This window comes from Eurosta solidaginis, chromosome 1, assembly GCF_040869045.1.
Source record: "Eurosta solidaginis isolate ZX-2024a chromosome 1, ASM4086904v1, whole genome shotgun sequence".
In the NCBI taxonomy this organism is placed as follows: Eukaryota; Metazoa; Arthropoda; class Insecta; order Diptera; family Tephritidae; genus Eurosta; species Eurosta solidaginis.
The window spans coordinates 323724034-323739363 of NC_090319.1; the positions used below are offsets into that span (position 1 = coordinate 323724034).

At 39.0% G+C, this 15330-nt stretch overlaps 2 protein-coding genes across 5 annotated transcripts in view; one reads left to right on the top strand and one right to left on the bottom strand.

Annotated features, from left to right (window-relative positions):
* The window catches only part of LOC137237784 (mediator of RNA polymerase II transcription subunit 13), a 171198-nt gene that overhangs the window by 102913 nt on the left and 52955 nt on the right, over positions 1-15330 (bottom strand). The gene's annotated exons all lie outside the window — the stretch shown is intronic.
* Positions 1-15330, top strand: part of LOC137237785 (uncharacterized) — an 86875-nt gene that overhangs the window by 51769 nt on the left and 19776 nt on the right. The window contains exon 2 of one of the 4 annotated variants that reach the window (XM_067761960.1): positions 4786-4996. The exons of 2 other annotated variants lie outside the window; for them this stretch is intronic. In XM_067761960.1, coding sequence (XP_067618061.1) covers positions 4959-4996 — 38 coding nt within the window. In that variant the 5' untranslated portion in view covers positions 4786-4958. Of the gene's footprint in view, positions 1-4785; positions 4997-14905; positions 15298-15330 lie in introns of those variants that run through there. One more of the 4 variants, XM_067761961.1, reaches the window with a different exon arrangement.

Here is a 15330-nt window from a genome sequence, read left to right on the forward strand (position 1 = left end):
AACTCAAAAATTCTTATTATTATCCTCTAACGGGAGTCAAAGGACACTTGCAGTTTCAACAGCGGTGGACCATAGTGAGAGGATGTTAGAGGCGTTGGTTCCACATTGCAATTAAAGAAATGGTTGGTGTCATGTGGGGACACATTTCAAGCAGGACATACGTTACGTATGTCGGGGTTGATTCTGGATAAGCAAAAATTTAACCTGTTACAGTATTCCGATCGAAGTTGAGATAGAGGATGTGTGTATCCCTGAAGAAAATGTTTTCCTCTTCTGCGAGTTCAGGATATATATTTTTAAGACCGGGGCTCGCCGAGCAATAACTAGCATAGAGATTTGATGCATTTCAGGTACCGTATTTTCTCATGATGCTTGCGAAGATAACTTCTTAAGCCCCTGGGATATGGGGCATTTTTGATCCGTTGTCTGTTGGGATGCCCAGGTTTCTGTGTATTCAACGGAAACTGTTTCTTCAGCATATCATTTGAGTGTAAACCCATTATTAGATAAATATTCTAATGCCGACTCGAGAAATTTGTTAGAAAACTACACAAGTCATCGTGTTGAGAATAATTAGAGAACTTGTGCAAATACAACTCACATTAGAATTAAGTAAAGTATAATACGATAGAATTTTAGAAAGAAAATATGAATTTGGAATTGCGAAGTCCAGATCAACAGTGGAACTAATTTTTATTAACTTTGGCTTAGCAGAATACGTTCTAGGAGGATTGTGGGGGCCCCCTTAATGCAGGAACATTTTACCACGGGAATGTTATAAAAATACTCTTTAAAAAGGAATGTATCAGGTGTATGCATATGAAACCGGTATTCAAGATAAGCGCCCTCGCTAGCTACACATTTTGACCACCTCTCAGGCAATTTATGGATACCTCGCCAAAAAAAGTCTTCGTTTTTTGAAGCAAACCAGTCATCGAGCTATTTACCAACATTTTCGTAAGAAGTGAAGCGCTGTTCGCTAAGTGCGTGCCCCATCGATGCAAATAAGTGAAAGTCGGATGGAACCAAGTCTGGTGAGTAAGCGGGGTGAGGTAGCGGTTGCCAGCTGTACGACTCAACCAATTCCCGAGTCTGTTTTGTTCGGTGTGATGGTGCATTGTCATCGAGAAAAATCAATTTGTCATGCCTAGTTTTCTGGGCTTTTTTGGCGCAGAGAGCGTTCAATTTGGCCAATTGTTGTTGGTAACGTTGACCATTAACAGTTTCTCCTGGTTTTAGAAGCTCATAAGAGATTACAGCACGCTGATCCCAGAAAACACAGAGCATTGTCTTTTTTCCCATGGATTTCAAACGTGTGGAAATGGTTGTCTGGGACACATTTAGTTGTTCTGCGAGCTGTCTTTGCGTCTGACTATCGTCTTCATTGAGCAAAGCCTGCAATTCGACGTCGTCGAACAATTTCGGTGGTTTGCCGCGATCAGCGTTTCTCACATCAAAATTACCACTTTTAAACTTGTTGAATCACTCATTATACTGTGTACGACGAAAAGCGTGCTCTCCGTAAGCTTCGACAAGCATTCGATGAGATTCTATCGCCGATTTACTCAAATGGAAGCAGAAAATTTATACTCCCCGCAAATCGTTGTTTGAAGGCACGTATTTCGACATTTTCAAGAGCGAAAAAACACGACGTTTTATGAAACTTGAAATGTTTGGCATTGGATATTGTTGACAGATCATAAGACGCCAACTAGCGCCAATGGTAAGTTTTGACTGTTCCTACAATTGTGCCTACTGATCACTAGATGCCAATACCGGTTTCATATACATACACCTGATATATTGCAATGATTTTCCGTCATCCCTTGCCATATTTGGTTTCGAAACAAACCGGTTTCGGCGTTGTGCGATCATCAGTGTTAATTTTCGTTCTGATTTGTTGTTGTCGTTTGTCTTGTATTTATAGTTCGTAGGTACATGAGCAGTAGGGCGGGTCGATTTGTGGGGAGGCAAAAAAATCGCCCATTGCTCCGTGAAAATCGTATTCTAGGGATCAAAATAAGAAGCTTTGCCGAAGGAACCATACCTCTAAAACGAATTCTGATGTCCCGTCCCCCCCTCCCCCCCCCCCCCCCCCCCCCCCCACCCAATTTGGGTCGAACTTTTGGGTAGGGGCAAATTTTGAAAAATCCCACTTTGACCCATTTAGAGTGCTCCAATCGAGTCCAAATGTATGACCGACCCCCACTAACTTTGAAATTTGTTAATTTATATGTTGCTTTTCCAGTATATGTCATCGTCGTCCAGGTGTTATTGATTTCCTCTTCATTATTTCTTTTTGATTGTCCGTGCGTCCTTCTGAGCGTATCTACTAGTACTTTTTTATATCTATTCTTTGCAGCATTAAGACTGGCAGTCGCTCGCCGTTTAGCACTTTCCGATATTACTTCTAATCTTCTAGTATATCATTCGACCACCGCTCTACCGCTTCCCAAGGCAGCCGGTTCTATGTACCGGAGCGACTCAGGATTTCTCCCGACCAAGGGCTGTCATTTCAGTGTAACCCCATTAAAATTTGTTTACCACCCCTCCACCCCACGACTTCACTTCGTCAAGAAAATGAGACAGTAGGATCCTTGCTTGCTAAAATGTATAAGTATTTATTTATATATAACCAGATTCGCATCGCACAGGTGGGGTCGACATGTATTGCATGGCATCCTTCTAGCTCCTTAACTTCAAAGCTCCTTAACTAACAGTTTTCGGAGTCCCAAAACACATTCTCAAATAATCCTCAAAGACTCCGTACCACGGTGCCCCCCATAAATTCAGAAAACATAAATTCAGGAAAACATTTTTTCAGAAAGACAAAATTCAGAAGTCAAATTTCAGAAGTCAGTATTTTGTACATATAAAGAAAAAGTATCACAGTCTAAAATTTTAAATTGTTTGCAATGGCAAGCACGTAATTAATTAAATCGTTTTCGCGTTTATCTCGTTCAAATGAATTTATAGGGATTCAAGCGGTCGATAAGAGCAATACACAGATTTATAGCTTCAAAGCTTCCGCAACCCAATTGTCAACCTTACCTTACCTACGCGAGGGAAATATGAATGATACACATATTTAGAAGGCGGGGCTCTGGCTATCCCAAGTTCCTCATGGAACCAGAGGGTGGGAGGGCGGTATGGCCTAGAAGGTTTAATGTGGTCATACCAAATCGTTCCCGAGATGGTCGGGCTAGTACTTTAATGGTGCTTGTTACCGGAACGTACATATCTATATCCGGCCAAGGGCCTTCAACATCGATAACACTCCCCAAAGCCTTCAAATACAACAACAAAAAATGAATTTATAACATTAAACAAACGCTGGCCAAGGTCTTTATATTTTTTCATGCGTTTTCGATAAGGCTCGCCTCGCTGAAAATTGCTGCAATTTTATTTCTGTTATTTCCTGTTCGTTTTTTATTTTATTTATGAAATTAAATATTTTAGGGTGTGTCCCAAACGCACTTCGAATGACGTCGTGCCACCCTTCGATAAAATTATTTGTTGGCTTCAATCAATTTGGTGCTATTATACATAATACATCCATAATTCGATTGGATATAACGCCTTCTTTCGACGTTGCTGTGTTCCAGGAAGTTACCAGACGGCTAAAAAAAAAATTCAGAAGTCATAATTCAGAAAGTGAGCGAAAAACATTGAATTTTGCGCAAAATATAATGTTTTTTTGCTCTCTGATTACTTCCTGAATTTTGACTTCTGAAATTTGACTTCTGAGTTTTGACTTCTGACATCAGACTTCTGATATTTGAATTCTGAATTTTGATTTCTGAATTTTACTTTCTGACTTGTGACTTCTGAATTTTGGCTTTCGAAAAAAGAGTTCTTCTAATGTTTTCTGAAAAAATGTGTTTCTGTATTTTTGTTTTCTGAATTTATGGGGGGGGGGGGGGGGGGGGGAGGACCCGTGCCAAACCTTCCACATTTGACAAATCAACAAAAGAAACAAAATTTCGAAATAGCATTTTTTACATAATCCAGATCATTAAGCAAATTTTGATAGGCAGCGCGATCGAAAGAAATTCCGCTTTTATGGCTGAAGATAATATCATTTATAGTCTAATTACGCAACTAAAATCGTAACAGTACCAGTTTATGAAGGATATTAAATTAAAGAAAATCAGTGTTAATTCATTTGAGATATCAGAGCGCGAATTGAAGCTTGAAAAAGTGATCCAAAACGCTTTCAAAGTTAACGACTCCTTCTATTTACCTTTTTTGGTATTCATTAACACCACATTTTAGTTCAAAGTTTGATGGTCAATATATAAAGTCATTGCCTGACGTAATACTATACATCGATATGTATGTATGTACACGTAAGTACGTTTATCTAGTATAAATTTTATGATTCTGCTCATCAACGGATGTTAATTAATTCATAAAATCAACGTATCACGAGACAGACTACGTTGAAATGATCGAAGTGCAGGGTGCAACACTTCTAACGCCTCAGTTTATGCAATTCTCTATTAGTGTTAGTGTTATCCCTCCCGCTGTAAGGAAATAGCGGCAAGCACTTCCTGCTACTCAATCACACTATTTATGTATGTATATGTGAGTATGCATTACTTGCAAATGCCACTGATATTCATGACTCAGATTGGTAAATCATAACACCGGTTTAAGCTTTAATGATTCCTCAATGGACGGATATCTAACTCTTTTTTACCTTGCATTCGCCCGCATATAAACAGGCGAGCAGTAGAGTTAGTGAAGTCGTGAAATCTCAATTATTCCTATGTATCATTCCAGGTGTTCAGTGGAGCACCAAGTCCTCTACATGCAGACTCAGCTGTGGTTGGTTATGGTATGTGCGGCAAGTCATTGTTGCGGTTTTGGTGATGGTAAATTTAAAACTACAGCTACTCAGCTGCTAATATGAGTAAATACGCAAAAAGTATGCATACAAGTCGAAACAAACGACTATGCGAACGCACATACATACATACACACATATATATTCGTGAGTATAATAGCATCCAATTTTATTTAGTTTAAGTAGCTAAAAATATATTAACTTACATATGTATGCAAAATGTACGCATGGCTAGATTAGAGTGTCTTTCTTTAATACAGCGCTGCAGTGTTTAGGTCTCTTATGTGTGAATCTTACAATGAGTTTTGCTGTACTCGTGCAGACAGCTTCTGCGGCTTTAACTGCCTTAAGATATCAAATATCAGATTTCATGCTGTAACGCTTGGACTGTTGCGTTGAAAAGTGGATATCTGCACCGTAATGCGTCTGCATTTCAACTTTTTGTTTCAAGTCACATTTTTTGCTGTTTTTTTTTCGTTCAGGTGCAACAAGTGCAAGGAAGTTTCACACATACATACTCATGTATTAATATATGTGGGGCATTCCATGTCAACTCATTTGAAGTTTTAGAAGGTTTCCGCTTACTTCGAAGCCTAGCTTGAGAGGTTAGGGTAGGTTGAACTGACCGGTCAATAAAGACCTCCCATAGACTGAATGTGTCCATAGGGGTACCAAAATTTGTTTGACGACCAAGCAAGAAAGCTCCAATTAAGCACTTATGTTACAGTATAACTGTGTCCCCTTGGCAAATACCAGAAGTTTTCTAGGACTTAGCTTAATTGCTGTCTCGAGAGCTAGAAATTCTACCGCCCCGAGTAGCTGGAGCCTTGACCACGCGGGCGGCGCATTAAATGAACACAGAACGTGCTCAATCTTTTCCTCCAGCAGCTTGCACTTCCTTCATCTGCGATAACTAACGAGGCCTAATTTAAAAGCATGTGATGCCAGAAGGTAGTGTCCAGTTAGTATGCCCATCGTGAGCCTTAAGTCTTGTCTCTTTAGAGATATGAGCAACTTTGTAAGTCTAATGTCGTAGGATTTGCCCACGATCTTGGAAATTTTGCACAGCCCATCCTTCTGTCTTTGTGCTTGATGGCTCATATGTAACTCCTGTCTACTCTTAATTTCTCGATTCTCGTCGATTCGTCAAGTGCTGTACCCTCCTTTGCCAATTCATCGACCTTTTGTTACATTCTATCCCTTTGTGACCGGAGCAACATTTTTGTATCCTTCCAAAGTTAGCTAAATTTGACGTTTTATTTTATTTTGATTATTTCATTCATAAATTCTTACTCTTATATACCGCTGCCCCAGCAAGTTGCACACCTACACACGTGTTTATGAAGTTAGGCTTGTACAACTCCGCCTTCCATTCCGGCACCTTTTTTATAGCATGACACCTTCAATGCATAACTTTTAATTCTGAGAAAGCCTAGTGGAACTAGCACAGGTCACACTTAGTTCGCGTTTACGGTATCTCGTTCGTTATACAATTAAATAAAGATAAAAAGCTGTTTTATGACTATACGACCCTTTACCCTTAGCTGTGGCTCCAGCCAAAGACTAATGTTTGAGCCCAAGGGGATTCGTTTAGCCCAGAGACCAGCTTATTAAGTTTCAGATGATACAACCCTATCTTCCATTCTGGCACCTTTCATATAGATAGTGGTTTTGGAACGGGCGATGCCCAGCATGCGAACCAGCACTAACCTGAGTCCACACAGTGCTCTTCATAGGCGACCAACCCGGCCGATGTGCGAGCATTTGTCTACCTGTTGCAGGTCGCCAATTATCCCATAGTAGATTTAATGCTCGACACAGCCCGCCCTCAACCTCTTCGTCCATCGCATATTGATAAGCCAGACCAACTCTCTCACTCTCCACTATCTTGGTTGGGAAAGTTACTGTCCTCCTAACATCGGAATCCTTGTGTATAAATATATTTGATTTAAGTGCATCAACCAAGCATCAAAAAAATATTTTTTCCGAAAGCCTCTCAACATAATGTTCAAATTTAAAATGAATTAGTAAGGAAAGCCCCGCATATGTGTATATACGACGGAATTTAAATTGGTTTACTTCGGTGAACATCGAACAATGGAATGTAACTGCGAAATACATAAAGCATGCAAATTTCTAAATTAATCTGCGACGGATAATGCATATCAGCGATATTATGGTCTGCTCTTTCGATATTAACATTGAGACAGTAGACATACCACTTCGTAGTGGGCAAATATAACCCACTTCCCGTAAGAAGAATTTCTACAAATAGTTATTCGTCTGCTTCATATATTATTTTGTAGGCCGGATTGTGTGTAGCGAAAACCAAAGAAAAGCCTAGGATAAGACCACCCATTTTTGGTAATTCGGTAGGTAGTCTGATGGAAGATGTGTCTAGTTTAAGAAGGAAGCTAGTGGCCACACAAAACTCTCTGCTGGGCGAACGTCCATTTTGGAAACTTTTCTGAATATTTCGTCTCAATATTGCTCTCATCGGTTTTGCTATGCTTGTGGGCATTCTACAGCCTTTAAGGTAGGTACTGTGGAGCAACTCGGTTTTTCTTACTTTGGTATATATCTCCACCTGAAAGGTGCTGTAAAAGTCAGGAGCCCGAAAAGAATGGCTTATCTGTAAATATTCCCTATAGGGTACTTATGTTCTGAGCCCATGTCAGATTTAGGTCACATGTTGATTCCTCGCAATCTAAGAATTAGGGTGTGCGCATATCTTAAACGAACGTATGTAACGTCACTAGTCGAAAAGTAACATTTAGCTCTCCATGAGGTTTAATGCTCACTGCATCCGACATCCTTAGGCTCGCGATGAGGATTTTTTAATTCTCAATTTTTTCTCTTATTTTATGAAGTCACTTCCACCTAATAGAGCGATACGATAGTATTTTTGAATGACTGTATTGGACATATCATGAACGAAGTACGAAGACAGTCCCAAGTTGATACCACAGTCCTTTTTTATGTGTGCTGCCATAGCATTCTTAAATATCCCCCAACATTCCTTTCTCCGTTTAAAATGCCACCAGAGCGGCAACCGTTTTGCCCTTACCACCGCAAAATCTCTTTTCCCTAAACTCAGTAATCACTTGACGAAATTTTACGTATTAAAACGAATTCTGCGAAATTCCGCTTATATCAAACCTTCTGCTAACGTTCGAATCGCTAAACTGTTGAATAAATCACTCCAATATTCAATAATGCAAAAATGGTCTTTATTAGACTACTTTGAGAGTACTTCACAATGACACTTATACTTTATAACTACTTGCGTGTTTAAATCAAACTGATTAGGAATGACCTCAGCTTGCGCTGCTTTTATACTCTCTGTTGCCTCGTCAGCATATTTCTACAAAGGTCTAGACGTTTCGCCTTCTAGAATCTCCTGCTTGGTTACAAGCGACATACATGTATATTTGTAGTTTATGCGTTTCTCATAGTCATATGCGTGTGTATATGTGAGTAACTATTTCGGCTGATGACTACATGTGTGTGTGTGTGTGATATCTGTTCGTCGCCTTTTATGTATGTGTATAAATGATGATTTATGTGTTCATGTACACCAGCAGTGTTGCCGGGTGATGCAAAAAAAAGAGGCTAGATTGGCAAAAAAAAAAGGTTAGAAAAGGCTAAATTTAGAAGAAAAAAAGAAGCTGAAAAAAGGCCAGAAATTTTTTGGTTAATTCATTAAATTTTTTTTATATTTTAGTTTACACATTTGTAAATAAAAATTTATAAACATAACTTCTTGTTTCAAAACATATCAGGCACATTTTCTTTGACTAGCACATGGAATTACTTTAAATGATTGTCTATGTTTTTATAAATAAAAAAAAATATTACAAACTAATTATTTATATAAAATATTCCCCGTCTGAAGAATCAGAAGAGCTTAAGTCTGGGTATAAAGTTTGGCTATTACCATATCTATGAGATCATCGGTAATTTCAAAGTCATTACAACATTTAGATAAGCGTTTTAACGAGCATCTAATATTAAGCAGCGCATTAAGTATTTTAATTTTTAGTTTGTTCCTTAATTTAGTTTTCAGAATTTTCATGCCATTAAAAACTCTTTCAACCTCCGCGTTACTGAGTGGTAATACTAAAAAACTAAATATGAATTCGACAAGTTCTAAAAAAGGAGGTTCGTTTAATGCATTTTTATGTTCTCGGACTTCCGACCAAAATTCCATGGTGGAGTGTACATTTTTCCATTGTATAGTTATAAGGTTTCGCCACTGCAGCTCTATTAATGCTATTTGACTTGAAGAATAACTATACTTGTCTTTTTCAAAGTAAGAAAATACATCTGGCTTTGAAATTTTCAACGAATTTTCAGCAGAAAAAGAATTAATCTTTTGTAGAGAACTCATATTATTAGGTATTAGGTGTTCACAGGAACTATTGAAATTATTTTATTTTAGACATTTTTAAAAATACATTCCGAGTAAAAAAGGCCAGAAAAAAGTCACGAATAAAAAAAGTCACGAAGCTAAACACAAAATTTCGAGGCTAAATGCAAAAAAAAAGGCTAAATCTAGCCTCGAAAAGGCTAACCTGGGAACACTGTACACCAGTGTGGCTCGCTTTAATGTTTTTGTTGTTGCGTGATTATTTACTAACAGTCTAGTGATGTCAACATTCGCCACAGTATTATTGATATCACTCAGCCATGGATGTTTAGAATACCTTCCCTCATTTTGCTCCAAACGTTTCTAAGTTATTTTTACCACCAGTAACCGTAATCTATTACTGAAGACTGAAATGAATAACGTTTTAAGTACTAGAAATAAGCGGGTTATCCGAATTTAGCACTCCTACCTACCATAAGAAATGCTAGAGATGTTGTTGTTGTTGTTGTAGCGATACGGATACTCACCGAAAGCCTTGGGGAGTGTTATTGATGTTGATGGTCCTTTGCCGGATACAGATACGGTACGTTTCGGTAACAAGCACCATTAAGGTACTAGCCCGACCATCTCGAGAACGATTTGGTATGACCACATGAAAACTTCTCTTACGACAGGCATACCTGCTGCGGGTATATTCTAAGCCCCCTGAACCGCTGGGATGAATTGCTAAAGATCGTATTTGTTTGTTATATCTGAAGCACCCGCCGTATCCAGTGAACTGAAAGGTTCTGGATTTGTTTGAAAAGTTAATCTCTCCTAATCCACAGTCCATTGTTGGAACCAATCTCTTATTGAGTCGGGTATGCCCTCTATCCTTCCGATAGTTTGTAGAACATTGATATAGTGCAAATGTAAATTATATTCATATGTTTCTAAGAGTCCTTTAAGTTGAGATTAATACGGCCAAACCGAAAGCCGGAATGCCCTTTTAACGAACAGATGAATCAATGTTATGTTGCATATCATGTTCAGAGCCTTCTTGAGGATATCTATACTAACAGGATCCCGAAACTGCCTAACAGTCCTGATGAAAAACTGTTAGAAATGAGATCACATACACAGCACTGCCTGCAGAATGTCCTTCTCAAAATAACTAAATAGAGGGCGTGGTGTTATTGCCTGCTTTCAATAATAATAAAAGCCCCATCATATAAGAAGTTCTTCATATGAATGCGTTTAACAAAATCAGTACCTGGGCGACCTGTTCTACATGTCGTCATTAATCAAACTCAACTATTTTTATATGTACATATATTATTTACTTTTATTTACCAATATTTGATTTCCTTAAATATAGATTTCAAAAACATATAAAACACTAACCGCAAAATGAAATGGAATGAAAAATTTGAAATGGATATTTCTAGTCTATACACTCAGAGAAAAACGCCGTTCTAAAATCCAGCACCACCGGACTCAATTCAAGCTTTTCATGTTCTGACTTTTTTGTTCTTGAAAAACGAATGACCTGTTCTTAAAACAACAACCTTGTTCTTGAACTGAAACCATTTTCTTGAAAATAGAACGGCTGGCCTTATATGAACAAATGTTATATTAATGAGAACGATGTTCTTAAATTAAGCCCAAGAAAAAAGAAACGGTACTATTCGTGTGCACTACAATGTTAAATACAACATTTAGCACAAGCTATCAAGCGGTTTTAGTGGCCCAGCGGCTACGATGTTGCGCTTGCGATCGTGTGGGGCGAGTTCGATCACCGTCAAACTCTGAATTTTTTTAAAACAATTTTTTATGCCTTTTTATGCAATTTTTTTTTATTTCGAATAGGTGGCAACCCTAAATAGCAACCCTACTCAAAGATGTCCCTATAGTAATGGGGAGTGAAATACCTTTCGTTTGATACCCATATCGCCATATCTCATGCAATTTTTTTTAATTTCGAATAGGTGGCAACCCTAAATGGCAACTATACTCAAAAATGCCCCTATAGTAATGCGGAGTGAAATACCTTTCGTTTGATACCCATATCGGCATATCTCGGCAAATAAGAACGAGGTTCAGAGAACATATTAGAGATTACACCAAAAAAATACGGAATCCAAACATTATACCCGAGTCTAACTTCGCGAATCACATGGTCGAGAATGAATGTTCCCCAGCAAACATCAATAAAACAGTTAGGGTTCTTCACATACAGGAAAAGGGCCGACGTACTCGAAAACATGGAAATCTACAAACAGAAAACATTCGACGGTAGAATAATAAACGAACAGATAAACACAATTTCTGACATAATATTCGAGCCTTTAAAACTTGTTTACAGGAAACAACTTAATCACACAGGTACAACAGACAAACACACAACAACAAATAAACACAAAACAATTAACACACCAAAATAAAAAACCGACAAAGAAGGTCAGACGACTAAAATCACAGATTTTTACCTACCCCAGTCAGCCACACAAATCGATTAGTAAACCACCCTCGGTTCTGAATGAATACACAGCACATACACATAACTAAATATACCCAAGCATCAATTTGACAATACCTGCTCATATACCTACGAACTATAAATACAGGACAAACGACAACAACAGATCAGAACGAAAATCGACACTGATGATGGCACAACGCCGAAACCGGTTTGTCACAAAACCAAATTTGACAAGGGATGACGGAAAATCGTTCCAATATACATCATTTATAAGATATGCATTATGACTAGATTGCACGTATTTTTAAGGATAATGGCAGATTGAGCGACACTGGCGCCATCTGACATGAAAAAGTAGCCAACTTCCAACTTTTGCTAAAAGCAAAAAATAAAAAGAAGAGTTCGTCATTTGCTTTGACTAAAGCGGCTTTCAGACTTTGCAAGTGAAATTTTTTTTCCTACTCGTTGGTACTTTTCCAACATTTTTCGCAGTTAAAAACAGCCCAGTCTGGCGTGCTCCGCCTACCACACCGATGATCTGGGTTCACGCCCCGGAAAAAGCAATATCAAAAACTTTAGAAACAAGTTTTTTCAATTAGAAGAAAATTTTTCTAAGCGGTGTCGCCCCTCGGCAGTGTTGGGCAAGCACTCCGAGTGTATTTCTGCCATGAGAAGCGCTCAGTGAAAACTCATCTGCCTTGCAGATGCCGTTCGGAGTCGGCATTAAACAAGTTGGTCCCATCCCACCAATTTGTAGGAAAAAAGAATAGGAGCACGACGCAAATTGGAAGAGAAGCTCGGCTTTAGATCTCTTCGGAGGTTATCACGCCTTACATTTATTTTATTTATTTAACATCTTGCGTGATTGTGGCGATGTTACTGACATGCATACGAATGCGTTGAACGCGTCTATATGAAAAACTTCATTGTGTCTCCACCATAAGTGAGGGCTGTGGCTATTTGGGACTTAATGAAGCTTGTAAAGTTTTATTTTCAGATTGAAGAGCGATGTAGCTATAGAAATGATATTTCGGATGTTTCGTTGCCTGGCATGCTAGGGATAGTTGATTCAATGCGATGATTGCAGAGTTGGTTTAAAATGTCATTACACAGTCATTGTATGCTTGCACCGACGCTGGATATGTCTAGCAAACAACTGTGGCTTTGGTTCTTATTTTCTTGAATGTCCTGTTTTCTTACCATAGCTATTTTTAACTTCCATCCGTATTCTTCTACTATCCTTCTTTTTCTGATTCTTCTCCTCCTTCTCCTTCTATTCATACATTTGAATTCTCCATCTCCCTCTCCAGCTCCCTCTCCCTTTCCTTCACCTTTCCATTCTCTTTCTCTTTGTGCATCCCATTTACATGCTCCTTTTCCTTCTCTTTCTCCTTCTACTTCTTCTTCTCCTCCTATTTGTCTTTCTCCATCTCCTTCCTTTTTCATCCTTCATATCCCTTTCTTTCTAATTACCCTTCTCGTTCTCCCTTTCCCTCTCTTTCTACATCTGGTTCTATATCTCCCACTCCTTCTCTAATTCTAATGGCTCCAAGCTCGACGGGAAGGTGGGGTGGTATCTTTTCACTGGACCTGGGACTGGATATCTCCTTCTGGCTTCCTGACCATTGTAGCGTCTATCAAGCGGAAGTCTTAGCAATATGCAGTGCTGTAAATCAGCTGGCGCTTGTGCCTAAAGACGGGAAAAATGTGATCATTTTCTCGGAAAGCCAGGCCGGGCTAAACGCCTTGAAGTCATGTGTTGATAACACAAAGTCGATCACTGAATGCCGCAGATCTCTTAATGAGATGGCCCAGCAATTCAGGATTAGCCTTGTATGGGTACCTGGTCACAGCGATATTGAAGGCAACTGTGTAGCTGATGAGCTGGTCAGGAAATGTACGACCGCCCATATTCTTCCTGAAAATGACTCGGTAGGTATACCAATGGCCTCTTTTAAGTTCCGTGTGAGCACGAACACTATAGGTAGGACGAATATGCTCTGGTCAGCGCTTCCTACATGCGAGACACCAAAGTTGGTGTGGCCATTCTATGATAAAGGTCGCACTAACGCTCTCTTGACCCTGAATAAATCAGGACTTTCGACCATGAATAAGGGTTCTTACCGGTCACTGCTTGACAGGTACTCACGCCGCTAGGATGGGCGTCATACCCCACTATTACTGCCGCAGCTGATGTATTGAGGAGGAGGAAAGTGTGCAGCACCTACTGTGCCACTGTCCGGCACTGAGCAAAAGGAGGTTGGCCGCCTTCGGTCTACCATTTTTAAATGATCTCGCGGAGGTCTCCAGGCTCGATATTAGGGCGTTAGTTAAATTTCTTGATTCCACAAAGTGGTTTGAACTGCAGTCGCTGATAGAGCAGCGGTTGATTAAACCGTTTCTAGGGCATCACAATGGGCCCATTGGTGGCCTTAGTGTTGGGCTGGGAAGCAGTCTTCTTGGCCTGGTCCTTTTAACCTAACCTAGCCTAACCTTCATTTCCCTCTATCTCTCTTCCGCGCCTCCCTTTCTAATATCACAAATAATTTATTTAAAACGAGTCATTGATAAATTAGAACTTTTAGGTTCTTTTAAATTTGTCAAAATCAATGTCAAATCCATCGGCACTGAATTCGCTCACTACTTTCCATCTCTCAGCTAGAGCTAGTTATCTGCATACATGCTTACATTGTCTACCAAGGAAATCGATCTGCACTCACACACAAGTTCAGCGCCTCACGTAGCAAAGCGTCAGGCAGAGCAAGATATCAAAGAAATTACAATTTACTGTTTGCTACAAATAAATTACTAACTTGTTGCTACTGTGCACATAATTATGTAGCCGTAATTGTTGTTGTTGATATTCTTGCACTTTACACATTGTCACGATCATAAGTTAATGCATATCTACACAAACAAATACACCAGCACATGCTACCACCAACGCTGCCACTACCTCATGCAACCAAAGTTTTTCAAATGTCTTTTTATCGTGCTCTGCTCCACTCATCGCCGCACGTTTCTCACCAACACTCGAAATATTCAGCGTCATCATCTACCAATACCAGATTACAGCTGATTCGCTTACGAGGTGTAGATTCTGTTGGTTGGCTGGCTGGTTAGCCGTGTAGTGGTGACTTGAGTTTGGTGTTATGACTTGCTCTGCGTTTATCATGCTGATTGCTGCTTTAAAGAAAAACAAATTACAACACAAATCTCATTTATTTGCTTGCCGCAAGCCGAAGTGTTCGCACCACCAAATATTTATTTATTCAATCTTAAGTGATCGGCGAATTGAGACGGTTGGAATAAATAAAGCGCGCGCGTTTCAAAACTGTGGTGGATTTTAGTGTTGAGACAGTTACCGGAAAAAAAATGTTTAGTTTAATAAAATAAGAAATAAAATTTTCTAAAAAATTAAGCATTTGAAAAATAAAACAAAAATAATAAAAAAAAAAAATATTAAATTTTTCGTGACATTAAATAATTTTACAATCCCACTTTAGTGTGTTTGGCGCTTTCGAAAAACCTGTCTTTGACTACATCGAGTTATAAAATCGATTCCAAAACCTTCAATACTAATTACAATTAAAACACCTGCCTCATAAGTATTTCAATGTGAGTGATACAAAATGTAGTGAAGTGATTCAC